Source organism: Puma concolor, chromosome A3 (assembly GCF_028749965.1).
Source record: "Puma concolor isolate L17-30 chromosome A3, mPumCon1.1.hap2, whole genome shotgun sequence".
NCBI classification, from domain to species: domain Eukaryota; kingdom Metazoa; phylum Chordata; class Mammalia; order Carnivora; family Felidae; genus Puma; species Puma concolor.
The window spans coordinates 113,863,492-113,891,283 of record NC_141669.1 but is presented as its reverse complement, the minus strand read 5'-3'; the positions used below and the strand labels follow the sequence as shown (position 1 = coordinate 113,891,283).

At 41.0% G+C, this 27,792-nt stretch overlaps 1 protein-coding gene, 1 long non-coding RNA gene and 1 pseudogene across 2 annotated transcripts in view; all 3 read right to left on the bottom strand.

Annotated features, from left to right (window-relative positions):
• Nucleotides 1-27,792, bottom strand: part of LOC147582697 (uncharacterized) — a 146,537-nt gene that overhangs the window by 67,326 nt on the left and 51,419 nt on the right. The gene's annotated exons all lie outside the window — the stretch shown is intronic.
• On the bottom strand, nucleotides 326-14,750 carry LOC112869553 (lupus La protein homolog; annotated as a pseudogene).
• Nucleotides 17,504-19,425, bottom strand: DEFB128 (defensin beta 128). The gene is made up of 2 exons (XM_086701909.1): nucleotides 19,124-19,425; nucleotides 17,504-17,842 (listed from the first exon to the last, which is right to left on the bottom strand). Exons 1-2 carry the CDS (start codon nucleotides 19,188-19,190, stop codon nucleotides 17,607-17,609), a joined length of 303 nt encoding a protein of 100 aa, XP_086558035.1. The 5' UTR covers nucleotides 19,191-19,425; the 3' UTR covers nucleotides 17,504-17,606.

The window sequence follows — 27,792 nt, the reverse complement described above, 5'->3', positions numbered from 1 at the left end:
ATAAAATCTAGGAGTCCATACTGATCTGAAAAATTAAATAAATACATTGGCGAGAAAAGACAGATTTTCTGTGCAGAAGAATTCCAAGTAACTTTATGTAGACACTCCCTCCTCAAGGAGGGGGAGCTTCACCTCTCCCTTCAATATGGGCTGTGCTTAGTGACTTACCTCCTGCGAGTAGAGTATGGAAAGGAGCAAAAAGGTAATTTTACAGTGGAGAAGCCTGATAAAACCATGCTTCAGATTCTATGGGGAAATCTGTTGATAGTATGAGCATGTGAAATGACGTCATGAGAACAGCACTTCACCTGTGTGGCCATCCTCCCTAAAAGCCACAGCCCCAGCCTAACAATGAGGAAAGCACCAGAAAAAACCCAAACTGAGTGGCATTCTGCAAAATATCTGACCGGTACTCCTCAAACATGTCAAATTTGTCAAAAACAAGAAACTTCTGAGAAATTGTCACAACCAGAGGAGGCTGAGGAGACATGACAACTAAAGGTAATGTGATATCCCGATGGGCTCCTGGAACAGGAAGAGGACATTAAGGAAAAACTACTGAAGTTTGAATAAGTGTAGGGCTTAGTTAATGCTAATGCACTTAGCTGTGACAAATGCAACGTGACATATAAGATGTTAGCAAGGGGAAATTGGCTAAGGAGTATACACAAGCTCTCTGTACTATCTTTGTAATTTTTCTATAAATCTAAAACTGTTCTTTAAAAAAAAAGTTTACTTAGATTTTAAAAGCTAAACACAAAACCAATTTGGTCATATTCTCTTTTTTCCTATTTATCTAAGAGCCTCTCATGTTATTTCTTCCTTGAATGTTTGATAGAATCAACTGAGATTCAACTTCTTATAGGAATTTTTTTTAATTATACGCTGTTTAAAAGCTAAAAGGACAGGGGCGCCTGGGTGGCGCAGTCGGTTAAGCGTCCGACTTCAGCCAGGTCACGATCTCGCGGTCCGTGAGTTCGAGCCCCGCGTCGGGCTCTGGGCTGATGGCTCAGAGCCTGGAGCCTGTTTCCGATTCTGTGTCTCCCTCTCTCTCTGCCCCTCCCCCGTTCATGCTCTGTCTCTCTCTGTCCCAAAAATAAATAAAAAACGTTGAAAAAAAAAATTTAAAAAAAAAAGCTAAAAGGACAATTGTAATGTTTTTAGTCGACTCATATTTTTGTTTTTATTGTTTCTCCCATTTTGCTATGATTTTTAAACGTATCAGCCTAAAATAATTTGTAATATCTTCCTTTTCTTTTTAATGCTTATTAAGATATGTAGTGATGTCTCCTTTTTAATTTCTGACATTGTTTATTGTTTTTTCTTGGTAAGTCTCACTATTTGCTTATCAATTTGATTGGTCTTCACAAAAACTAAATTTTATTTGTTAATTTTTGATCCAGCTTCCATTTCTTTAGTACTTTTATTAATGTTTTTATTTCCACTTGTTTTTCAACCAACTTCCAGTGCCATAAAATTCACTGTTTTCGGTGTATTTCTACTTTCTTGGTTTTAATATGCTTTTCTTTTTCTAACTCTGTTAGGTGATGTTTATCTCTCTTATTTACAGCCTTTCTTTGTTTCAGATATGAGCATTTTAAAGCTACAAATTTCCTTCTATACACAGCTTTAGAAGTGTCCCACAAATTTTTGGCATATAGTACATTCATTCTTAACGTTATGAACCTTCTCACTTTTCTTAGATGAGCACACAAATAGAACCTTGATTATATGAAGACAATGAGGACACATGGTGACCATGCAATTTTCTCCATTAATTATTATTACGTGTATAGTAACATTACTTTGATGATATATAAACCAAAGTCAAACAACACAACTTGAAAACAAAGAAATCATACACAGAAATGTTTACACACTTGTCCCTCCTACAGTTTGTTCTCAATATGATGCTCTGTCTTGCCAGGAGATTTTGTATGGCTTAAAACCTGACATTTGCTTTTCATTTATATCCACCTTTTTTTTTTTTTTTTTTAATTTTTTTTTTCAACGTTTTTATTTATTTTTGGGACAGAGAGAGACCGAGCATGAACGGGGGAGGGGCAGAGAGAGAGGGAGACACAGAATCGGAAGCAGGCTCCAGGCTCTGAGCGGTCAGCACAGAGCCTGACACGGGGCTCCAACTCCCGGACCGCGAGATCGTGACCTGGCTGAAGTCGGACGCTTAACCGACTGCGCCACCCAGGCGCCCCTATATCCACCTTTTTTATGATTCTTCTAGTCCTGACTTTCCTAGATGAGTAAATTGCTTAAAAAATATTTTAGGGGCGGCTGGGTGGCTCAGTCGGTTGAGCGTCCGACTCCGGCTCAGGTCACAATCTCGCGGTCCGTGAGTTCGAGCCCCGCGTGGGGCTCTGGGCTGACGGCTCAGAGCCTGGAGCCTGCTTCAGATTCTGTGTCTCCCTCTCTCTCTCTCTCTCTGCCCCTTCCCCACTCATGCTCTCTCTCTCTCTGTCAAAAATAAATAAAACATTTAAAAAATTGTTTTTTTAATTTTAGTTATCACCATCATTTACTAATTTATCTTTAAATGTCACCAAAAGTGACATTATATGTCACTTTTGATTCCAGAAGTGAAATTTCACCTTCAAGAAATATGTACATATGACATAGCAGGGGAAAATAGGATGAATTTTTTTTTAACTGAATTCATTCAAATTACTTAAAATCTCATTGCATTATTCCAATTTTTCTCATTTTATTACAGACTGGCTCAAACTATATTACAAACTACATTGGGACCAATCAATCCACCTAAGAATTCAATTCACTAGGAGCGCCTGGGTGGCTCAGTCAGTTGGGTGCCTGACTTAGCTCAGCTCATGATCTCATGACTCGTGAGTCTGAGTCACATCAGGCTCTGTGCTGACAACTCAGAGCCCGCTTCGGATCCTCTGTTCCCTTTTCTCTCTGCCCTTCCCCCATTCATGTGCTCGCTCTCAAAAATTAATAAACAAACAGCCAAACAAAAAGAATTCAATTATTTAGCTCTTAAATTCTTAGAATTAAAATTTATATAATTACTGACACTCGGGGGGCAGTAGTCTTCTGGGATGTATCCATTCTATCATGGTTTATCTTCTACAATCAATCTCTGAATCTAAATGTCTTTTCAGTTATTTTTTGGTCCATAGTTAGTTGTGGAAGGTATTTGCTTAGTGTCTCCTCTATCTTTTTTTTTTTTTTTCAACGTTTATTTATTTATTTTTTGGGGGGGACAGAGAGAGACAGAGCATGAACGGGGGAGGGGCAGAGAGAAAGGGAGACACAGAATCGGAAACAGGCTCCAGGCTCTGAGCCATCAGCCCAGAGCCTGACACGGGGCTCGAACTCACAGACCGCGAGATCGTGACCTGGCGGACGCTTAACCGACTGCACCACCCAGGCGCCCCATCCTCTATCTTAATAAAGAATGTGTTTTGCATTCCTAATGGTTAGTGGTTTTGTCATTTTTTATCTACTTGTGACACGTGGACTCATGGTCTTTTCTTGACCTCTGATAAATAGTGATCCCCAATGCCCCATTTAAAGACCATAATGTCAAAATATACTCAACACTTTTGGAAATTTCTATTCATATTCATATTGCTATGATGTCAATACTCCCCTAATTATTTGATATCCAAAATACATAAGGAAATCATACAACTCAAAAGCAGAAACTCAAACAACCCAATTTCAAAGTGTGCAAAATACCTGGATGCACATTTTTTCCAAAGAAGACATACAAATGGCCAACATGTACAAGAAAAAGTGCTAAACATCACGAGTCATCAGGGAAATACAAAACAAAACCATAATGAAGTATCATTTCACACCTTTTAGAACAGCCATCATCAGAAAGATAAGAGATATCAAGGGCTGGTAAGGATATGGAGAAAAGGAAACCCTAGTGTGACAGCTGGTAGAGAGGCAAATTGGCATAGCCACTGCGGAAAACAGTGTGGAAGGGTTTCTGGAAGGTTCCTCAAAACCTTCTGGAAGGTTCCTCAAAAAACTAAAAATAGGGACAGATGGTAGCTACACTTGTGGTGAACATGGTATAATGTATAAACTTGTCAAATCATTCAGTGGTACACCTGAAAGTAATGTAACATCGTGTGTCAACTATACTCAAAAACAAAAAAACAAAAAAACTTAGTTGAATAAACCTACCTAAAAAAATAATAATATAAAGTTGAAATTGAAAAGAAAAAGAACTACCATGTGATCTAGCAATCTTACTTCTGGTTATATATCCAACGGAAATTTTAAAACTATTTTTTTTTAAGTAGGCTCCACTCCCAGTGCAGAGCCCAACGTGGGGCTTGAACTCATGACCCTGAGATTAAGACCTGAGCTGAAATCATCATTTAACCGACTGAGCCACCCAAGTGCCTCTAAAACTATTTAAAAAAAATTTTTTTTTCAACGTTTATTTATTTTGGGGACAGAGAGAGACAGAGCATGAACGGGGGAGGGGCAGAGAGAGAGGGAGACACAGAATCGGAAACAGGCTCCAGGCTCTGAGCCATCAGCCCAGAGCCCAACGCGGGGCTCGAACTCACGGAGCGCGAGATTGTGACCTGGCTGAAGTCGGACGCTTAACCGACTGCGCCACCCAGGCGCCCCTAAAACTATTTTAAAGAGATGTCTGCACTCCCATGTCCATTGCAATATTATTTACAATGGCCAAGACGTGGAAACAACCTAAATATTTGTCAATGGATAAATGAATAAAGAAAATGCGACATAGATACACACACACACACACACACACACACACACACACACACACACACTGGAATACTATTCAGCTTTAAAAAATAAGGAAATCCTGCCATTTGCAACACAGATAGGCCTCAAGGGCTTTATGCCAAGTGAAATAATTCAGACAGAAAAAGACAAATACCAAGTGATCTCATTTATACGTAAAACCTGAAAAAGTCAAACTCACAGGAACAGAGAGTAGAATTGTAGTTGCAAGAGCTGGGGTGGAGGAAATGGGAAGACGTTGGTCAAAGGGTACAAAGTTTCAGTGATAAGATGACTAAGCTCTGGAGATGTAATGTACAGCATGGTGACTACAGTTAATAATACTATGTTGCATACTTGAACATTGCTAAGCCAGTAGATCATGAATGTTCTCACCACACAAAAACAGAATAATTATTATGTGAGGTGATAACTAACCTTATTGTGGTAGTCACTTTGTAATATATATACATGTTTCAGATCATCACATTGTACACCTCAAACTTATACAATGTCACCTGTCAATTCTATCTCAGTAATGCCGGGCGGTGGGGGGGGGGGGGGGGGGAGGGGAAATTGGGCAGTAGGAGGTCTGAAGAGCATCTCAAAGAATCCGTCAGGTACCCCATGAACAAGCTAGGATTTGAACACCTGCCACACAAAACACATCAGTTACCTCACAGAGCACAAGCATGTTGCAGTGTTGGCCCAGTCGCATAAAGAGGGATTTACTCTTTCCCTCTCTCCTCCCCAGAGACAGTAACCCATGGAAGATGGAGTAGAAAAGGGTAGGGGGGAGTCCTTGGCATAGCTGACACCGAGAGTGGATCACTTTTTATTGCCATGCAATAAAATACAACACACAACAAAATGTGCCTGTAATAATCATGTAAAAATCAGCAATAATTTTCATTAATTTATTTTCTTTTATGTTGAGGGAGAGCGAGCAAGCACATGAGTGCACAAGTGGGAGAGGGGCAGAGGGGGAGGGAGAGAGAGAATCTTAAGCAGACTTCGAGCCCAGCACAGAGCATGATGCCAGGCTCAATCTCATGACTGTGAGATCATGACTGAGCCAAAGTCAAGAGTTGGACACTTAACCGACTAAGCCACCCAGGCATCTCTATTTTTTTTATTTTAAAATAAGACCTTGGGGCACGTGGGTGGCTCAGTAGGTTAAGCATCTGACTTCAGCTCAGGTCATGATCTCATGGTTCATGGGTTCGAGCCCCATGTCAGGCTCTGTGCTGACAGCTCAGAGCCTGGAGCCTGCTTCAGATTCTGTGTCTCCCTCTCTCTCTCTGCCCTTCCCCCCCTTTCAAAAATAAAAACATTAAAAACATTTTTTAAATAAATAACTAAAATAAAACCTAAAAGAAGAATAAATTTCAATCTTAAATATACAATTCAAATCCATAAAAATATTTCATATATGAATTAAAATTGGTACTAACCATACAAAAATATTACAACTTGCATTCTCTTTCACCGTTTGGATAAACACAAAAGTGATCACACAGAATGACAGAACTGAAGTAACTAACACTAGTGCTCTTTCTTTGTATCTTTACAATCACTCCAGGATCACTGTTAAGTTCAAATCCACTATTTACACACGGAAATAGATAGTACTTGAGCGTTTGGAAACATCAACGGGACCTGAAGCAAGCGGAATCATTATGAACTGATTCCTAAAACAAATGCGTGTATCAGAATCCGCGTATACCAATGCAGACTGTAAAACTTGGAGTTTTCCAAGCTCTAGAATTCTCCCTGTAGAATATGTTTATTAAATCATAAATAATTTTCGGGGTGCCTGGGTGGCTCAGTCTGTTGAGTGGCCGACTTCGGCTCAGGTCACGATCTCGCGGTCCGTGAGTGCGAGCCCCACGTCGGGCTCTGTGCTGACAGCTCAGAGCCTGGAGCCTGCTTCAGATTCTGTGTCTCCCTCTCTCTGACCCTCCCCCGTTCATGCTCTGTCTCTCTCTGTCTCAAAAATAAATAAACATTAAAAAAATTTTTTTTTTAAATAATTTTAAAATGTGCCAATTTGGTGCTTACATATCACTGCGAAAACATATACATTATTTAGAGAACAGTCTTGAAGATGGACATTACCAGACATCAAGATTTACTATAGAGCTACAGTAATCAAGATGGTGTGGCATTGTTGAAAAAGACAAGCAGATCACTAGAACAGAATAGAGAGCCCAGAAATAGACCCACATACTTATAGTCAACTGATCTTTGCCAAAGGAGGGAAAGCAATTCAATGGAGAAAAGATAGTTTCTTCAACAAATGGTGCTTAAACAACTAGACATCCACATGCAAAGAAAGAAAAGTCAAAAAACGACTCGTGGGCAGACTGCAGGACAAAGGATGATGTTGGAGATGTGGGCGAAGGAGACCAACGGACTAATAGGGCAGGGGCTAGTAGACCATTTTCATCTTTAACTGAAGAGGAATAGGAAGCGAAGCCACTAAGAATTTTAAGCAGGAAAAAAAAATAATAAAGTTACCAATGGAAAGATAAAAAAAAAATTTTTTTAAGCAGGGTATGACGTGATCAAGTCCGCACTTTCTAAATTGCTCTGTATCGAGTGAATAAAATGCATTGAAACTGGGAGAAAATAGGGAAAGAACAGATACAACGTACCACAATGGGCTAGGAGACAGCTGGCTTGGACCAAAGTCAAGACAGTGAAGATGGAACAGAGTGGGTAGATTTGAGAGGTATTTAGTAGCTATGATTTATAGTAGTTGATTATTCATTGGAGGTGGTGGGAGTGAGGATGACTCCCTGGTTTCAGCCCACAGTGACATGAGAAACTGGGTGGTGGTGACGTCATTCCCTGAAGGATAGTAGATGTCCTTGTGTTGTGTCATTATCGCAACATCAGCTGCTGATGTAAGTCCCTTAAATGAACTCTGGAAGCCACGGATTGAGCCAGTAGTACAGTTTTAACAGTTATGGCAGAGTTGACAAATGAAGCTCAGTGAGATCCTGACAATACACCAAACTGACAGCAGCATCCGACATTGGATGTGCGTAGTAAGTCTGTTGAAATAATAAATAAATCTTTAGTTTTAGCTCCTATAGAGGGTGCTGATTCTGCTTCCTTCCATACAGTCGCCCAAGTCACCTACCGTCCACTGACCTTGCTACAATTTCATGCCCCAATTCACTCTCTGCCTCACCTAGCCCACTCTTAGAGGGAAAGGTGACTGTGTCTTCTGTGCCTGGGAATGTGGTGTGATCACACTGAGGTGGCTCTGAAGCTGAGACATTGCCCTGAGAAATATCGAATTTTTTCCTTGAACTGTAACCCAAGAGCGGTGTCTCTCGTTTCCTCAAAAATGAAGCACTGTAGGTTGTAGTGCAGTGTCTCCTCACAACACGCCTGTTCCCTTTCTAGTGGGATCTCTAAGGCTAGGCCAATTACTCTGATTCTGTCCCTGAAAATCTACTCTAGCTCCAGCCACATTAAAGGAAGAATTCTTTATTCTTGCTCCTGAATTCTTATTTCAAAACTAGTGTCATGGACAACTGTCAGGGTATTGGCTTCTAAACACTTCTTCAACACAATTCTTATTTTGGTTGTAGGAATGAGTCTGTACAACCCAAAGTTGTTAAAAACAAACAAACAAAAAAACCAAAGTTGCTCCTAGGGTGCAGACATGTGACCTAGACTATTATCAATAATGGTGCTATGAACACAAGTCTTTATGTGGAAGTATGTTTTCATTTCTCTGCATATATAACTAGAAGTGCAATTGTCAGATCGTTTAAATCTATGTTTAACATTTGAAGAACCACCAGATTGTTTTTCCAATATGGCTGCACCATTTTATATCCCCACCAGCAGGGTATGAGGGTTCCAAGTCCTCTATATCCACACTGAGACTTGTAGGGGCACCTGGGTGGTTCAGTTGGTTAAGCATCCAACTTTGGCTCAGGTCATGATCTCACGGTTCATGAGTTCGAGCCCCACATCAGGCTCTGTGCTGACAGCTCAGAGGCTGGAGCCTGCTTCCGATTCTGTGTCTCCTTCCCTCTCTGCCCCTCCCCCACTCACACTCTGTCTGTCTCTCAAAAGTAAACGAACATTAAAAACATTAAAAAAAAACTTGTTATTATCTGCCTTTCTGATTATGGCAATCCCAGTGAGAGTGAAATGGCATGTCATTATGATTTTGACTTGCATTTACCTGATGGCTAGTGATGTTGCGTATTTTTTTTCATGCATTTACTGGTCATTTGTGTATCTTCTTTGGAGAAATATCTATCAGATCTTTTGTCCATTTTTTTCTTTTTATATTGTATATATATTTTATTAGTTTGTACTAACACATTCTCATTGCTTATAAAAGCAATTTAGTGGAAGAATCTTTCTTTTGATACTTAAATCATCTAAAATAACACAAACAGAGGGGCGCCTGGGTGGCTCAGTCGGTTGAGCGTCCAACTTCAGCTCAGGTCATGATCTCACAGCTCGTGGGTTTGAGCCCCGCGTCGGGCTCTGTGCTGACAGCTCGGAGCCTGGAGCCTGCTTCGGATACTGTGTCTCCCTCTCTCTGCCCCAACCCACTCGCATTCTGTCTCTGTCTCTCTCAAAAATAAATAAACATTTTAAAAAAATGTTTTAAATAACACAAACAGAATGATACATTTTTTTTTTTAAATCGTCATTTGGATAACAAAAAAGACACATTAAACAACAAAAAAGTTTTCCTTTCTGACAGGTGACATTGAAGGGGACGTAATTCAGTTTTCTTCTTCTTTTTTTTAATGTTTATTTATCTTTTTGAGAGGGAGAGAGAGAGAGAATGAGCAGGGGAGGGGGCAGAGAGAGAAGGGGACAGAGGATCCGAAGTAGGTTCTGCGCTGACAGCCCGAGGTGGGGCTTGAACCCACAAACAGTGAGATCATGACCTGAGCCAAAGTCAGAGGCTTAACCAACGGAGCCACGCCAGTGCCCCTCAGTTTTCTTTCTAAAAGCCTCCAAAGACAAAAGCAGCTTAAAATCTCTAATTAAAGTGACTTAAAAACTTGTTTCCTGTACTTGCTAGTCGCCAGCGACCATTGTTTTGTTTTCTGTTGTTTCCACACAGGTTCTTCTTTGTTTCTGCTCTTGCTCTTTTTCCTCGGCCAGCTGCGCCATTTTTATCACGTTCATAATCACTATCACGTTTCATTTTCTCGCCCCGAAACTGAACTTTTCTTTGCCCATTCCAGACAGCTTTATTTCCCTTTCTTTGTCCTTTAAAGCTGAGACCTTTAGACTTCCACTCATTTAGGGATTCTTATTGATTCATGACTTTTCTCTCTCTTTTTTTTTTAATGTTTATTTATTCTTGAGAGAGACAGAGCATGAGTGCGGGAGGGGCAGGGAGAGAGGGAGACACAGAATCCGAAGCAGGCTCCAGGCTCCGAACTGTCAGCACAGAGCCCGACACGGGGCTCGAACTCACAAACCGTGAGATCATGACCTGAGCCAAAGTCAGATGCTCAATTGACTGAGCCACCCAGGCATCCCAGATTTATGACTTTTTTCAACGCTTCTGGTTCCATGTCATTCTTTTAGTACTTCCCAGGTCACTTCTCTGTTCCTTTATTATAAGTTACCATCATTTGCATCGTTGGCTTTATCCAATGTCTCCTTAGCTCCTTCATTAAATAGAATTATTCCCTCTTTTGCTTCTCTGACAAAGTCTATCCATTTTATTTCACCATGATTTAAGAAAAAGATATGCAAGGGGCGCCTGGGTGGCTCAGTCGGTTGAACATCCGACTTCAGCTCAGGTCATGATCTCACGGTCCATGGGTTCAAGCCCCACGTCAGGCTCTGTGCTGACAGCTCAGAGCCTGGAGCCTGCTTTGGATTCTGTGTCTCCCTCTCTCTCTCTACCTCTCCCCCACTCATGCTCTGTCTCTCTCTCTCCTTCAAAAATAAATAAAACATTAAAAAAAATTTTTTTTAAATATGCAAGTCTTCTCTATGGTCTGTTCATCTAAGCTGCCCCAAAATTTCATCAAGCATCCAATCTTTTCTGCAAGAGATTTCATTTCAGCACTTTCTGCTAACTTTTGTTTTTCTTCTTTCTCGTTTGGGATATAATTTAGCCTCTTCATTTTGCCTTCTTTCTTCTTCTTTTTCCTTTTCTTTCTCCTCCTCCTCCTCACCATCCTTCTCTTTCTCCCTACCCTCCTCCTTCACTCCCTCTGCCTTCTTCTTCTCTTTCTTCTCTTCTTCTTCTCTTCTTCTTCTGCTTCTCCTTCCAAAGTAGTCTTCCTTGAAAAGCATTATTAGGTCCCTGTCTTTGTTCTTCTGTCCAGGAGTCTCAACAAACTTCTTAGATTCAATAGTATCAAACACAGCATATATTGATCCCTTAAATACTTGGTGCAATGTTCTTTTCATCTGAATATTTAGTATTTGGCCTCTATCTCTGATCACCCTTGTATGTCATCAAGAGTTGCATCAGTTGGGAAGTTTTTAATATAAACAGATCTTTTTTGGTATCGTTTTTATGCTCATCAGTCACTTCAAGATGAGGTTTGCTTGGAGATCTTCTGATTTTAGTTTTAGCTTCACTTATTTCCATGAGTCCTGCCCTTGGTTTGCTCAATGCTTCTATAGTGGTTAGATGGTTAGATGAATTTTATCATTATCTTTAAAGGTAACCAACCCTTATTCAGTTTGATCCATGCCTTTAAGATTTTATCACGTGGCAAACTGAAGTCACCAAAATCTTACTCAATTTGATGACAGATTTTGGCCTCCAGAGCAGCCTTCCCCCCCACCCCCCATTATCACCATTTCACCCATTCTGGCTGTCTTTAAGGTCCCGTTCCACAGACCTGAGGTCACTAACAGTTACAACAGACGGCTATGTATCCACTTCCCAGCACTACCAGTTGCCCTAATGCACATAAAGATGGGGGCCATTTTCTGTATGCTTTTTAATCGGGTTGTCTTTTTTTTATTGAGATGCAATAGGTCGTTATATATTCTAGATACAAGTCCCTTATCAGATACATGATTTGCAAAAATTTTCTCCCATTCTGTGGATTACCTTTACATTTTCACCATGACATCCTTTGAAGCCCCAAGGTTTCTAATTTGGGTAATGCCCAATATTCACTGTACATTAACTTTTTAAAATAAAGATTGGCTTTGTGCGAACTTTGGGGGATATTCTGTGTGTCTGTGTAAGTCATTAATTGCATATTACTTAACATATGCTTTTTGGGGGCACCTGGATGGCTCAGCCAGTTAAGCGTCTGACTCAGTTTAGCTCAGGTCATGATCTCACAGTTCATGGGTTCGAGCCCCACATCAGGCTTTGCACTGATAGCATTCGAAGCCTGCTTGGAATTCTCTCTCTCCTCTCTGCCCCTTCCCCCACTTGCATGTGCATTTTCTCTCTCTCTCTCTCTCTCTCTCAAAATAAAGAAATAAACTTAAAAAAAATAAATAGGGGCGACTGGGTGGCTCAGTCGGTCAAGTGTCCGACTTTGGCTCAGGTCACAATCTCACGGTTCGTGGGTTCGAGCCCTGCGTCCGGCTCTGTGCTGACAGCTCAGCCTGGAGCCTGCTTTGGACTCTGTGTCTCCCTCTCTCTCTGCTCCTCCCCCACTCATGCTCTCTGTCTCTGTCTGTGTCTCTGTCTCTGTCTCTCTCTCAAAACTAAACATTAAAAAATGTTTTTAATAAAAAAAATAGGGGCGCCTGGGTGGCGCAGTCGGTTAAGCGTCCGACTTCAGCCAGGTCACGATCTCGTGGTCTGTGAGTTCGAGCCCCGCGTCGGGCTCTGGGCTGATGGCTCAGAGCCTGGAGCCTGTTTCCGATTCTGTGTCTCCCTCTCTCTCTGCCCCTCCCCCGTTCATGCTCTGTCTCTCTCTGTCCCAAAAATAAATAAACGTTGGAAAAAAAAAAATTTAAAAAAATAAATAAATAAATAAATAAATAAATAAATAAATAAATAAAATGTGGTTTTTCTAGGAGGGAGGGAGCTTTCCCAGCATGGCAATGCTTATACCACTAACCTTAACTAAAGAATACAGATACATTACTAAATTTACATTTTACTACTTCAAACTGGTTAACTATACTTTAACTATACATCGTAATTCATTTTTATTTGTAGAAGTTACAGGTAATTGCCTTCCAACCCTTACCAGGTTGAAAGATAGCAACAACAAAAAACAAAAAACAAAAAAAAATAGTGCTACAAGACAGCTGTACTATCATTTCTGTGCTTCCATTTTGACATAAGGTAGCGATTTCAGATGTACGTAACTCTTACATGACCTGATTCTTGGACTCAGGAAATATTACTTAATGGCATCTGGGCTTTTCACATTTATCTAACCTGCACTATTTGGGAGGGATTATTTAATAATATCCGAATTAGGGGCGCCTGGGTGGCGCAGTCGGTTGGGCGTCCGACTTCAGCCAGGTCACGATCTCGCGCTCTGTGAGTTCGAGCCCCGCGTCAGGCTCTGGGCTGATGGCTCAGAGCCTGGAGCCTGTTTCCAATTCTGTGTCTCCCTCTCTCTCTGCCCCTCCCCCGTTCATGCTCTGTCTCTCTCTCTGTCCGAAAAATAAATAAATGTTGGAAAAAAAAATTAAAAAAAAAATAATAATAATATCCGAATTATTATTCCATACAATCATTTTCCACTCGTTTGATCGTGTTTTCTTTTTTTTTTTCTTGTTTATGTTTATTTAGTTTGAGAGAGGGAGAGAGAGAATGAGTGGGGCAAGGGCAGAGAGAGAGGGAAAGAGAGAATCCCAAGCAGGCTCCATGCTGTCAGTGCAGAGCCTGACCTGGGGTTCAATCCCACCACCATGAGATCATGATCTGAGCCAAAATCAAGAGTCAAACACTTCACCAACTGAGCCATCCAGGTGCTCTGATCATGTTTTCTAATATTTATTGGCTATTTTTAGAAAGCTTGAAAAGTATCACACTGGGTCAATGAATATCTACATATTCCCAAGGGCCACTGAGTAATCGAAGCTAAATTAGAACTACAAACACAAAATATCATCATAAAGTTGCTTTGAACATGGCGTCTCTTAAGTACTTGGTTATCTCTAAAACTAGTTGTTGGGCACAGAGCCCGACACGGGGCTCGAACTCACGGACCACGAGATCATGACCTGAGCTGAAGTTGGATGCTTACCAACTGAGCCACCCAGGCGCCCCACCCTAGTCTTTACTAATTAAGTATTACTAATGAGCAAACCTTCTATTTGTACCTCTGTGCCTGAAAACTTGCCCTATACACAATTTTCATGTCTTAGATATGAGGTCATAGGAACATACGCCCACTCAAGCCCACCTATCATAAGAAATGTTAGTAATTACATGAGGCCTAAAGGTCTAGAACCAGTAACTAGAAATCTCTCTCCCTCTTTCTCTCTCTCCCTCCCTCTCGCCTTCCCTCCCTCACTTTCTCTTTCTATCTTTTCCTATTCATCAGTGCACCAGGACCCAATTTGGATATCCAAGAGAGTTCAGTCTCTACATATACATCTGTCATCCACCCTGGTCCAATTACTCGTAGTCAAAATAATAAGGTTCTCTGGCCCTCTACTCTCTTGCCAGGGCATACTGAAATAGATTCCCTGAGAAAGGCTATGAGCAAACTTTCTAAGAAGGTATGAATGTGGATGGGAAATGATTACTATCTCTGGCACCTTTCATGATCATTGTCCAAGACCCCCCCCCCCCCCGCCCCCAAAGAGATTAGTGGTCCCAAATGCTGAGACTTCTTAGAAAAATGTATCTGGAACATTCTGGAAATTTCACAATATTCTATAAATAAGACTTCGGAGAGTGTTCTAAGATCCAAAAGAAATAAGGCACTAATAATATTGCCTGTGCCACAGGATACATAATAAAAGTATCGGATTTCAACTTAACTTTGTATATAAAAATAAGGACCAAAAAACATGTATCTAACAATACTGACCACATCCATTCTTCTATGAGTATAAAGGGGATACAAAAAGTATCATAGGGGGAAAGTCCAAGCAAAGATTAGGTCCACCACTCAAAGCGGAGTTTGAGGCTTGATTTATCTGTTCAGTTCATTACGCCTCGCTCCTGACCAGGCAACACTTCACTGGTTGATCTGAAACTAAGCCAAAACAGATTCGTGTATCTAATTTATCAATGGACTCATACAGAATAGAGGACACACATAGATTAAAGACAATGGACAAGATCCCTCTTCATACCATGGTGACAAAATGGACCCTCCCTAAAAATGCCTCTGGTGACGGAATACTGAAAAAGGGGCTTATGAAGTATTGAGATAAAGAACAGGCTTTCTTATCTGGGCCCCTTGAAAAACCCCTCTGAGAGTTAGACTGAAACAGTCATACATTAGTTCCTATGGCGAAATCATCAACAAAATAATTTCTAAATTTCTACAATTTAGTCTGGTCCTGGTTTCCTGTACATGTCTCCAGAATTCTCAAAATCCACAACGACTAAAAGTAAGATCTTCGTAGATCCTTAAAATGTTAACATATCCACCTAAATATGTGTCTCTCTGTTGTCCCAGTGAGACAAGCTGGGTGCTGCGCGTGGAGGGATAAGGCCCATTGATTTCTTTATCTCAGATGAGCAAATGTCAGCTCCACAAAAGTTATTTCTGGCCAATACTTTAACCAAGCAACATTAATGAATGTCACCACAAAATATTCTGTTCTGTTCATCTGGAGGGCATCATCACTTACTGAAAGTCTGCCTCGCTCATGAGAAGCTTCTTAAATATGTCTCTCTCGTGTATGAGGCTTTAAATTCCACACAGTTTTTTATTTATTTATTTGCAGTTTTTATTGAGGTGGAATTGACTTACAAATTGTAAGATATTTGGGGCGCCTGGGTGGCTCAGTCGGTTAAGCAGCCGACTTCGGCTCGGGTCATGATCTCGTGGTCCCTGAGTTCGAGCCCCGCGTCGGGCTCTGTGCTGACACCTCAGAGCCTGGAGCCTGTTTCAGATTTTGTGTCTCCCTCTCTCTGACCCTCCCCCATTCATGCTCTGTCTCTCTGTGTCTCAAAAATAAATAAACGTTAAAAAAAATTTTTTTTTAATTGTAAGATATTTAAAGTGTGCATCATGGTGCTTTGATATATGTGTATGGCATGAAAGGACTCTCTCCCCATCTAGTTAATTAACACACCCATTACCTCTTCATCTTGACCTAGTGGTTTTGGGGGTTTGGGTTTTGGTTTTTTGTTTTGTTGTGAGTGTATGTGAGAAAAAGAGAGAGAACACTTAAGTCCTTAAGTTTCAATTATAGGACATAGTGTGCTCAACTATGGTCACTGAATTTCACATCAGACCCGCAGACCTCATTCACCTTGAAACTGAGAGCTTGTAAATTTCACTGTTCACAAACTATTGAATATGTAATGGTTTTAAAGATTCTAAGAGTAAAAGAGCCTTAAAATTGTGTCAACTGAATGTTCAAATTGCTACTAAAAAAGGAAATGGACCATACACATTAAATAAGCTTCAAATGGCGTACAGGTGTCCCCCACTTTTTGAAAGTCCCCAGTTACGCGACTTCACTTCTACAAAACACCTGCATTAGTACCTGTTTTCACTAACTGCATGAGATCTGAAGAAGATATTGCCTGCTGCATTAAAAAGGCAAAAAGCAAAAATAGCACGCAATGTTGGTTTTGCAGCAAACCATTACAGAGGCTGTGGGCACTGTGAGCAGTGAGAGTGGACCCCCCCAAACACCCCCCCCACCCCCCACCCCCCCCACTCCCCCCACCCCCGCCAAGCTCCTTTCCAAGGACCTACATTCAGCATCTCAGCATGAAACCATCATAGCTTTGAACTGTGTCTGGGCGCATCAGTGCTTTATCTTGATTTATTCTGTGCATCCATTAGCAAGATGTGTCCAAAGGTATCTGAAAAGCCTAAGAGTGGTTATTTTTTGGGTCCAGCACACTCAAATACTTTCCCATATAAGTTCGTGGTAATTGCTTCTTCACTTCACACCATTTTGGCCTATGAAAGGTCTCCTAGGATCAACTCTACTTTTGGATAGGAGGGGTAACCTGTATTGGAACTATCACTAGCTGTCATTACTGTCCATTAGACCTGGCCAATAAATGCTATGAAAATATTCCAATATCATGCCTTCTTCTAACGAATTCTTGTTAGCCAAACCCCCTGTATTCACCACCACCCCCCTCCCCACCCCCCACCCCCACAAAGCTGGGACATTTAGATCTGCTTAGACTAAGAGTAGGGCATCTGGGTGGCTCAGTCGGTTAGGTGTCCAATTCCTGATTTCGGCTCAGGTCATGATCTCAGGGTTGTGAGGTGGAGCCCCATAGTGGGCTCCCAACTGGGCACAAAGCTTGCTTAAGATTCTGTCTCTCTCTGCCCCTCCCCCTCTTACGTGCGCAAGTACATGCTCTCTCTCTCTCTTTCTCTCTCAAAAACAAAAATACATAAATAAAAGGAGCAATATTTGAAATGCTATGAAATTGCACAGACGATGCGGAAAAGTTAGGTGGCTAACTTCCACCTCTACCAATATGTTCTTTTCATCTCTACGTCACCCATGTTACCAGCATGATGAATGCCTGGAACATGATAACTATTCCTCTATGTTTAAAGTGTTCAAAAAAATAAGTGAATACATTAATAAATAAATCCAGAGCAAAGCAAAAAAAAAAAAACAACCTTTATTATGTGGAGAATCAAGGTCACAGAAGAAGTAGATACATCTCTTGCCCCAGGATGTCGGAAGAGGTGGCGTTTTTGGTTTAAGAAGAGTGGAGACCAGCGGAGCCAGCCCCTGATTCATATCTGGATTGTAAGAAGTGTGGTAGTGGGTAAAATAACATAGTCCATCTTCCCATCAGACTGTACCAAAAAGGAAGGCGACTTTGGGGCTTTCTTGTGTTTTTTGTTTTCGCCTTCATTAACACAACATAATTTCCCATTTCGACATGCCACTTCATAGATTTCCCCCATCTCGCATTTCTTCCGGCAGTAGCCTGTTATATTACTAAAGCATTTCCTGGGTCGTGCCGTATCTGTGCACAGAAAACAACATTGGACGCAGATTAGTTCCGGAGGCAGAGTAGAAGGCGTGTGTGGTTCCCGTAAGTTTTGGCCTCCTGTGGTTCCAAAGTCAACCTTATGCTGGTGAGAGAAAACGAAGCGCCTCCTCCTGGCAAATCATCCCAAATTAAGGACATCAAAACCCCAGGCTCCTAGCCAATACCCAGTTATCTCTGAGAACATCAGAACTATATGACCAGAAAAGAGAGACCAACGCATGGTTATCAACTGTTGTTATGTCCCACCCCTGGACTCTGGCAAATCTGACTCTGTCTCCCATGCTCCAAAGTCAGTACTCGCTCAGCCTTACCCCGGTCCAGTGTCCCCAAAGAGTGCCAACTTGCCACCGTGGCATGACTCAAAGCCAAGTTAACCTTTAAAAGAGTATCACAGACAGGGCTTTTTAAGTTAAGAGAGACAGTGGGTTTCACACTCATTGACACGGGCAGCAGAAATCTCCCTTTGCCAACACCTCGTGGGTCTCCGCAATAAATGCTGCAGAGAACTTCCTTTATCCAGCCTCTGTGTCTTCATAACCATGCTCCTCCTGGCTCTGCTCTCTCACTCTCTCTCTCTCTCTCTCTCTCTCTCTCTCTCCTCCTTTTTGTCTCAAATAAATGTGTTGCCCAGGGAATCAAACTCAATTCCATGTGTACCCATCTCCCTAGAGATCCAAACTATTCGGAGTATTGTACCGAGGTCCTAAATCGCCTGTTTTTAATTCTTTATTTGCCCCTGTACCCATATTTGGACAAGCTCACAGAACAAAGAGGGAGAAAAGAGACATTTCCTCACATGAAATTCAATCATTATGAAACTGGGTCATCCATACTCAATCGACAGATGAGAAAACTGAAATTCAAAGGGAATAATTAGCCCGATTCATACAACTAACCAGAGATCAAGATATATTTTAACCTCACATCTACATGATTCCAAAGCTTGTACTGTTCTCATTACTGTTGTAGCATAGGCTGAAAATGAGTTTGGATGGAAAAAGGCATGGTGAGGTTCCTGTGTGAAAACTATGTTCAATTACAAAGATCATTCTAGAGGATGGGTTCATGCCTCCCTTTGGAAAGGACTTCCAAGAGTACAGCCCTGATGTCTTCTTAGCACCCTGAATGCTTTCTTCTAAGACACAGACTCAGGGAGAGTGGGTACTTTTGATGACATTGGCAAGACAGCAACAATCTGAAGGCCCTGGCTCCGCTCCTACAGACAGAGTAGTATCTCCTAGGGTTTCATGGTACATTTGGACAAGTTACCTGCTGGTAGGACCTCAAAGGGCAGCATAATTAGAACCAGAAACAGCTTCATGTTTACAGACTTCCCAAGAGAAACAGGCAGCACAATTTCGTTGCCCAGCGATCTCTGTCACACACGGTCTTTCAAGAACGAAACTAGAGTTTTGGGTGCTATCAGCATTCTGAGCTCTCGTTTTAACCCGTATGGACGGACAGGAAATCCAAGCCTACCCTACCTTCATTCCCATATTTGGAGTTCACGGTTACAGAATGTTCCATCGCATCACACCCACTCTTCTTTACTCAGCATGTGAGCTCCCAGAGAGCAGGAACATTGATTTCTCCACCTGGGCCATCAGCCCAATTGGTTGGTCATATGTCCTTATTTGTGTGAGTCAGTCCTAGTTTATTCCTCTTGTTCCAATGTCCCATCCAGCTGGTGCCAACTTTTACTCGCAAAAGTAACGCATTTGGAAGATTAAGTAAATCATTAGCTGATAAAGGCAGACACATACACACATCCGATAGTAATTTTTTTACTGTATGAAACTATTGTAGGAAAAATAGTATTTTTACGTATGAAACTTCCAGAAAGTCATCTAGTCTTAATGCATCTTAAGACTGCCTTAAGGTTTGCCCAGATAAATTTGGTATTACTTTGGAGTCTCCAGTGAAGTCCTCTCCAGTACAGAGCAATTCTACAAATGAAGTCTTTCAAAAGAGCAAATTAAAAAAAAAAAAAAAAAAAAAAAAAAGATCAGATCTCATTAGCACAGTGTTCAACTCATTGTGAACTAGCCCCTGCTAGTCTCTGCTCACCTCTCTAGGCATTTAAAAATTTTTTTTTCAACGTTTATTTATTTTTGGGACAGAGAGAGACAGAGCATGAACGGGGGAGGGGCAGAGAGAGAGGGAGACACAGAATTGGAAACAGGCTCCAGGCTCTGAGCCATCAGCCCAGAGCCTGACGCGGGGCTCGAACTCACGGACCGCGAGATCGTGACCTGGCTGAAGTCGGACGCTTAACCGACTGCGCCACCCAGGCGCCCCTCTAGGCATTTTAGAGAACCACTTATGTTTCTGCCAAATTTGTGTGGGTGCCTCAACCCAACTTGTTACTTCCACAACCTGTTTCTTTGCACATTTAAATCTCTCTTGGGGCGCCTGGGTGGCTCAGTCGGTTAAGCGGCCGACTTCGGCTCAGATCATGATCTCGCAGTCCGTGAGTTCGAGCCCCGCGTCGGGCTCTGTGCTGACCGCTCGGAGCCTGGAGCCTGTTTCCGATTCTGTGTCTCCCTCCCTCTCTCTGACCCTCCCCCGTTCATGCTCTGTCTCTCTCTGTCTCAAAAAGAAATAAACATTAAAAATAAATAAATAAATAATCTCTCTTCACAAATTTATATCATGCTCTCCCATCCTGTCCATCAAGCTGGCCCTATTGAGCTCCTAATTTTCCTTCCAAACCAAGTTCAGTCATCTCCACATCTGTGAAAGTTTCCCTTGACCCAACTACATATGCTGCAAACTCCCTTCTTTTGTCAACACTGTATCTTGTCCATATTTTTGGTGGCGGTCACAATACGTCACGTTCCAATTATTTGTTCGTCTGTAATAATCTATGAGCCCCTCAAGGGCAGGCCACTGGCCTTGTTCAATTTGGAGTTCTTAATGCACAACACAAAACCCACGCTATATCCTCAGTGTGTAATTACGGAATGAATGATTGCAAAGAACCAAACAAATTATTGCTCTATAAAATACCCAAGGCAGTAATGAAGTTAATTAAGACATTTCCTAAAGAATTCTGTTTACCATGTTTTCCAATTTCTGGACACCAGAACTTTGAATTTACAGTAATTAGTAATTACAGTAATTTTGAATTACAGCCCACCCAAATAGCTTTCCGTGACCACAAAGAATCTGGGAATATGTGAAGGCTGAATAAATATTTGTTGATGATAATGAAACTTGTATCACAACACAGGGTTCAGGCTACAGCTAGGGTTAGTAATGAATACTGTGTATAGCATATTATGTTTGCCAGTAACCCGAGTGAATTAAATTTGTCAAGGAGGAGGAAGTGCCAAATGCTACTGATATTTCAAGATGAGGAACAAGAATTGACCAGTGGCCCCAACAGATCTGTACTAGTCCCACCAGTACCTCATTGGTTTCAGCTCAATGACCTCTTACATGTGCCTACTATATGACAAATGCATTTTGTATACATCACTTACTTTAAGCCTTTGCATTTATGAAGTACAAAATTAATACCTCTCTCTTCCCAGTTGGAAAACTACGATTTAGGGAATTGCTAATGTGTCCAATGTCACACAGCTAGTAGGGAATGAACTAGGATCAACCCAGGTTGATCCCATGATCAACCCAGGTTCTCCATGAACCTAAAACTAAAGGCCTTAGCTATTAGCTAACTTGCCTCTTTTGGGCAGTTGCCTCCTTTGGGTCAGTCTTTGGGAGGCCAAGACAAAATATTCAAATACAAGATGCTGCTTTGTTCACAAAATTTATTGGTCATGCACTGGACTGGACATCCTCCCACCCACCTCCTTATATCCCACTCACCACTCAGAGAGCAACCTATATTGAGAGAATTCGTATTTCTGATTTTCACAGGTGACATTGTTACATCCTGGAAGTAATATCTCTTGCCTGCTTGAATAGATTCCTAAGTCTTTGTTGGTCAACTCTTTGTCACCTGTGTCAACTCTTTAATATCAGAGAGACCTTTTGCAATCCTTATGGGGCACAAAAAGCACACAGTCTCATTTTCAAAGCCATTTGTGGCTAAGCAAGAGATTTCCCCTTGAGTAGACTGGGATGCATAATTAAATGTTGCATTTTAGTTGTGGTCATTAAAAAGAAAAATCACCCATCAACGTTTGTAACTGCACCTCCCACTGTGACCCACAGTCATACAAATTGCTTTTAATACCTTACTTATAAATGGACTTTAAATGTGTTATATTTCTTAGAAATATCCTCTGAATTCTACTCAAGATGTTATCTTCCCCAAATGTTGAATAGGCTAAATCCAGACAAGAAATAGGATTCCTAATTCCCTCTTACAAAGAGGGGAGGACTCAAGCAAGATTCTTTTGTTATTCTTTCTTTAGAGATGTGAGGAAGTTGAATTAACACTTCATGCTAGAAAAAATCAGACACACAAACAAAAAAGGTGACAATAGACCACCCATACTCTTGCCTCTGTTGTTAACATACTGATGTTTAGCCTTCTAGATATTACACTCCAAAAGTCATTTATTTTGACAACTGTGTAAGAAGTAAGATGAAATAAAGTGAGCTTGCTTGCTTTTCAGCCACTCAGTTTAAAATAGTCTGCTAGTCAACACTCCCTGGGCACACACATATTTATAAGCATACAAAGTCTACATTCATTTCTCTGATCCAAGAAACAGGCCTATTGGCAAAGCAGACATGACCCAATACAGAAGAACCACATTCGGCTATGTTTGCTATCCACCACTATGCCTAAATATATGCCACCAGATAGTTTCAGAAAAATAAAAAATATAAAAGAAGAACTTAAATGAATAATAAGGATAAATAACTTCAAAGGAAATAAAGCTAATAATGAGGACAAAAGAGAATTATTAAAAATGATAAGAGTGACAGATTTGACTACATAAAGTGCGTAACATCTTTATAACAAAATGCATGCAGGAGAGGGTTCAAGCCAGTGTAAGACCTGGGTCAGGTCATGGTCTCACAGTCATGGGATTCAGCCCTGTGTCGGGCTCCATGCTCATCATGGAGCCTGCTTGGGATTCTCTCTCTCCCTCTCTCTCTGTCCCTCCCCCACTCTCTCTCTCTCTCTCTTTCCCTCTCTCAAAATACATAAACTTAAAAAAAAGATAATCAGAGTAGAATAAAATTTATAAATGCATTCTATACCGTAAAAGGATTAAAATCCATAATATATAAAGAGTGTTTACAAATCAATAACAAAATGACAAATGACCCAGTAGAAAATAGGCAAGCAATATCATAGAAACAAAGTATGTATGTGCTTCTTGCAGAAGGTTGATATAAATTTAGAAATACAATGTTTGTTTTAAGAGAATCTGCTTTTAATCCATAAATTGTCTCACAAGATAGATTTATTAGGTTAAGATTGAGGGACCCAATTAGGATTGCAATTTGCTATATATTACTGTTCATTCTCATTCCACTGCACTCCTGAGACCCAAGTATACCAGGAATGTGTCATATTTTATGAAATGCACATTTGGAACTTTTGTGTGTGTGTTTGGACAATAAGTGTGAAACATTACACAAAAAGCATACAAATGTCTCGTGATAATAATAGTTCACAAACGATATTTGCTTAAATACTAAAGATATAGGTGCTGGGGGGGGCCTGGGTGCCTCAGTCAGTTAAGCGTCCAACTTTGGCTCAGGTCATGATCTTGTAGTTTGTGGGTTCGAGCCCCGTGTCAGGCTCTGTGCTGACAGTTCAGAGCCTGAAGCCTGTTTCAGATTCTGTGTCTCTTCTCTCTGTCTGTCCCCTGCTCTCGCTGTCTCTTTCTCTCTCAAAAATTAACATTTAAAAAAATCGTTTCAAAGATATAAGTACTTTAAGTAGCTTTAAACATGCCATTTAACCCTTGCTCTCCTTTTTCTCTCCCCCAGAACTATTAACAGATGAAAGTATATGAAATAAACAATGTCATGATTTGGTCTCCTTGCTGCAGTGTGTTTCAGATCATATTATAAAATCAAAAATGAATCTGAAGTTTTATTTGTTTTTGTTATTTTTTTGATAGTTAAATAATACCATGATATGTGGATAGAGAGGTATCACCAGTGGCTTTGATGCGGCATTCCATAGCATGCCAAAGAGAGACTTTTCTCCAGGTGAGATGTATGGCTACCCATGTCTGCCTGATTCTTCGAGGCTTTTGTTGATAAGAACTATCAGGTCAGGGGCGCCTGGGTGGCTCAGTTGGTTAAGCGTCCGACTTCGGCTCAGGTCATGATCTCGCGGTCCGTGAGTTCGAGCCCCGCGTCAGGCTCTGTGCTGACTGCTCAGAGCCTGGAGCCTGTTTCAGATTCTGTGTCTCCCTCTCTCTCTGACCCTCCCCTGTTCATGCTCTGTCTCTCTCTGTCTCAAAAATAAATAAACGTTAAAAAAAAAAATTTAAAAAAAAAGAACTATCAGGTCAGAGGAACACAAAAGAAAAAGATCATATGTTAGTTATGAGAAATAAATGGTTAACTGATAATTAGTGAATCTGGTTTCAGCAGATTGGCCTTAGAGATAGATGGTCAGAGTAAGTCTCTAGTAATAATTAACGACTGAAAAACTTAAAATGACTTTTTTTTTTTTAAGTTCAAAGAGTGTTAGATAGGGGCACCTGAGTGGCTCAGTCAGTTAAGCGTCCGACTTTGGCTCAGGTCATGATCTCACAGTTCGTGAGTTTGAGCCCTGCATCAGGCTCTGTGCTGACAGCACGGAGCCTGGAGCCTGCTTTGGATTCTGTGTCTCCCTCCCTCTCTCTCTCTCTTTCTTTCTCTCTCTCTCTCTCCCTCACTCAGGGTCTGTCTCTCTCTCTCTCTCTCTAAAAAATTACAGATTAAAAAAAATTTTTTAATAAAAATAAGAGATAAAAATAAAAACAAAGAGTGTTAGATGGCCCAGATGGACTCTGCTTCTGATATGACTTGAAAAGAAAATCACATGCATGTCCATGATGGTTCAGCTGTGTCCAGGACTGGATGGTTCAAATATCCTGTTATTGTGAACTCTAGTTAAAGATAAACAGAAGAGGGGCAGGCACCTGGGTGGCTCAGTCGGTTAAGCCTCCAACTTTGGCTCAGGTCATGATCTCACAGTTCGTGGGTTCAAGCCCCACATCGGGCTCTGTGCTGACAGTCTCGAGCCTGGAGTCTGCTTCTAAGTCTGTGTCTCCCTCTCTTCTCTGCCCTTCCCCCACTTACACTCTGTCTCTCTCTCTCTCAAAAATAAATACACATTAAAAAAGAAAAAAAAAAACATAAGCAGAAGAAACCAGATCTGTCAATCAACCAACAACATGCCAGATGCCTTCATGTTTCATCTTCTGTGTATCTAAACCCAAGCTGATCTCAACTAAATATTTCTCTTCTCCCTCAATAATAAAAAAAAATTGATAGTAAAAACAAACATGTTATAGAGATTTTTCTCAATTTATGATGAAGTTGCATCCTGATAAGCCCATTCTAAGCTGAAAATATCATAAATCAAAAATACATTTAATATACTTAGCCCACTGAACACCGTAACTTAGCCTAGCTGATCTTAAATGCGCTCAGAGCACTTACATCAACCTGCAGTTGGGCAAATCATCTAACGCAAAGCCTATTTTAAAATAGAGCACTGGATATCGCGTGTAGTTTCTTGACTACTGTACTGAAAGTGAACAACAGAATGGTTGATGGTTACAGCATGGCTGTTAAGTGTATCGGTTGTTTACCCTGACGGTCGGTCGCAAGGCTGACTGGATACTGCCAATACCCAGCATCAAGAGAGAATATCTTACCACACATCACTAGCCTGGGTAAAGATCACAATTCAGGGGCGCCTGGGTGGCTCAGTCAGTTGAGCATCTGACTTTGGCTCAGGTCACAATCTCGCGGTTTGTGAGTTTGAGCCCCGCATCGGGCTCTGTGCTGACAGCTCGGAGCCTGGAGCCTGCTTGGGATTCTGTGTCTCCTTCTCTCTGCCCCTCCCCCACTTGTGAGTTGCTCTATCAAAAATAAGTAAATGCAAAAAAAATTAAATAAATAAATAAAGATCACAATTCAAACTCAAAGTATGGTTTTTACTGAACATGTATCACTTTCGCAAACATTGTAAAATCAAAAAGCCTAAGACAAAACATTGTAAGTCAGGGACCATCTATATGTGAAATTTTGAGTTCTAAAGGTGGGAAAAATTGCATTAATAATATTTATGGTAGGAAGAGTAATGGTCCCCTAAAGATGTCCACATTCTAATTCTCAGAAGCTGTGCATGTATGTTACATGGCAAGGGAGAGTCACGGTTGTAGACAGAATTAAGCTTGCTAATCAGCTGACCTGAAAATAAAGAGACTATTTTGGATTAACTGGATGGGTCTCATGTGATTACAAGGATCACTTAAACGTGGAAGAGGGAGGTAGATGAGTCAGTGTCAAAGAAAGATCTGACAATGCTACGTAGCTAGCTTTGAAGAAGGAGGAAGGGGCCATGACCAAAGAATCCAATCCTCTAGAAGCTGGAAAAAACGAGGAAAGATTTTCCCTTAAAGACTCCAAAAGGAACACAACCCTGCTGACACCTTGCTTTTAGCCAAGTAAGACCCATTCCGGACTAACTGCAGAACTATAAGATGGTAAAGTTGTGTGGGCTTAAGCCACTAAATTTGTTGTAATTTGTAATTGCACCAATAGGAAACGAAGACAATATTCAATCTCGTGTCCAGAGGTCAGGCTCCTTCCAGTGATCTAGAACAATTCCATTACTCAGCCGAGTGATTATAACAAAGCACGTACTGTCAGAAAGGGCATGCTTTGCCAGCAAGCTTCCAAACCTGAACTGACACTTTATTCACACAGGACAATTGGTATCTTCTAGCCCAGAAAGTAAAGCCTGAAATAACTCATTTGCAGGGGTTTTTCTCTGAGAGTTTTAAAACCTAAATTAGAGACACAGGGGCACCTGCCTAGTTCAGTTGGTGGAGCACACAACCCTTGATCTTGGGGTTGTGGGTTCAAGCCTCACACTGGATATAGAGATTACCCTTTAAAAAATAATAAAATATTTAAAAAATAAAGAAACAAACTAGAGATACATTCATCCTTTGAGAGAACAATCCAGAGAGATCTGAGGTACCTCTAGGCCAGGTTATGGAGGAAAGCCTATGTTCCCAGAAGGAGTTCACATACACCTTCAGATGTTCAGAAAAATGAAAAAAAAAAAAAGATTTTTTTCAATCAAAATAATTTTAGGGTAAAAATGTTATTTTGAAAACTCATTTACTGAGAGAGCAAACTAGGTATGTAGGTAATGGCTCAACAAAACACCTACTTCATCTGGAGTTTTTCCATATTGTTTTAGGTTGAAAACAATAGTTACAGATAATCGTAAACTTTTTGAAGCAACAAAATTGATATACCTCAGAGAGCATGTATAAACTTTCAAGGTTAGTCAAAACTGGGTTCTTAATCCATTCCCTTCATATCAGCCCAAGAGGCAACAGAAGATGTTAGGCATATTTTTCCCAGTTGAAATACTCCATCCAGTATTCCTGCAGCCCCCGTAAAACCCACTGCAGTCATGCTTCCTCCCCCTTTCTTCCATCCTTTCCACTGTCGAATTCAGAGAGTTTGCATTTATCACGACGAGCACTGAGGAATATATAGAATTGTTGAATCGCTAAACTGCACACTTGAAACTAATGTAACAATGTACGCTAATTATAATGGAACCAAAATCAAAAACATAAACAAATAAAATGAAAATGAAAACATTCAGGTAGTTTGGACTTCGAGCACCACCTAGTGGCCAAAGCAAATCCTCTCATTAGCCGTCCAAGCATTCCAAACTCCAGAACCTCAAGGCAGAGCCCCAGCCATGATGAACATGTTTCTATGATTGTTCTTCATGGTCCGTG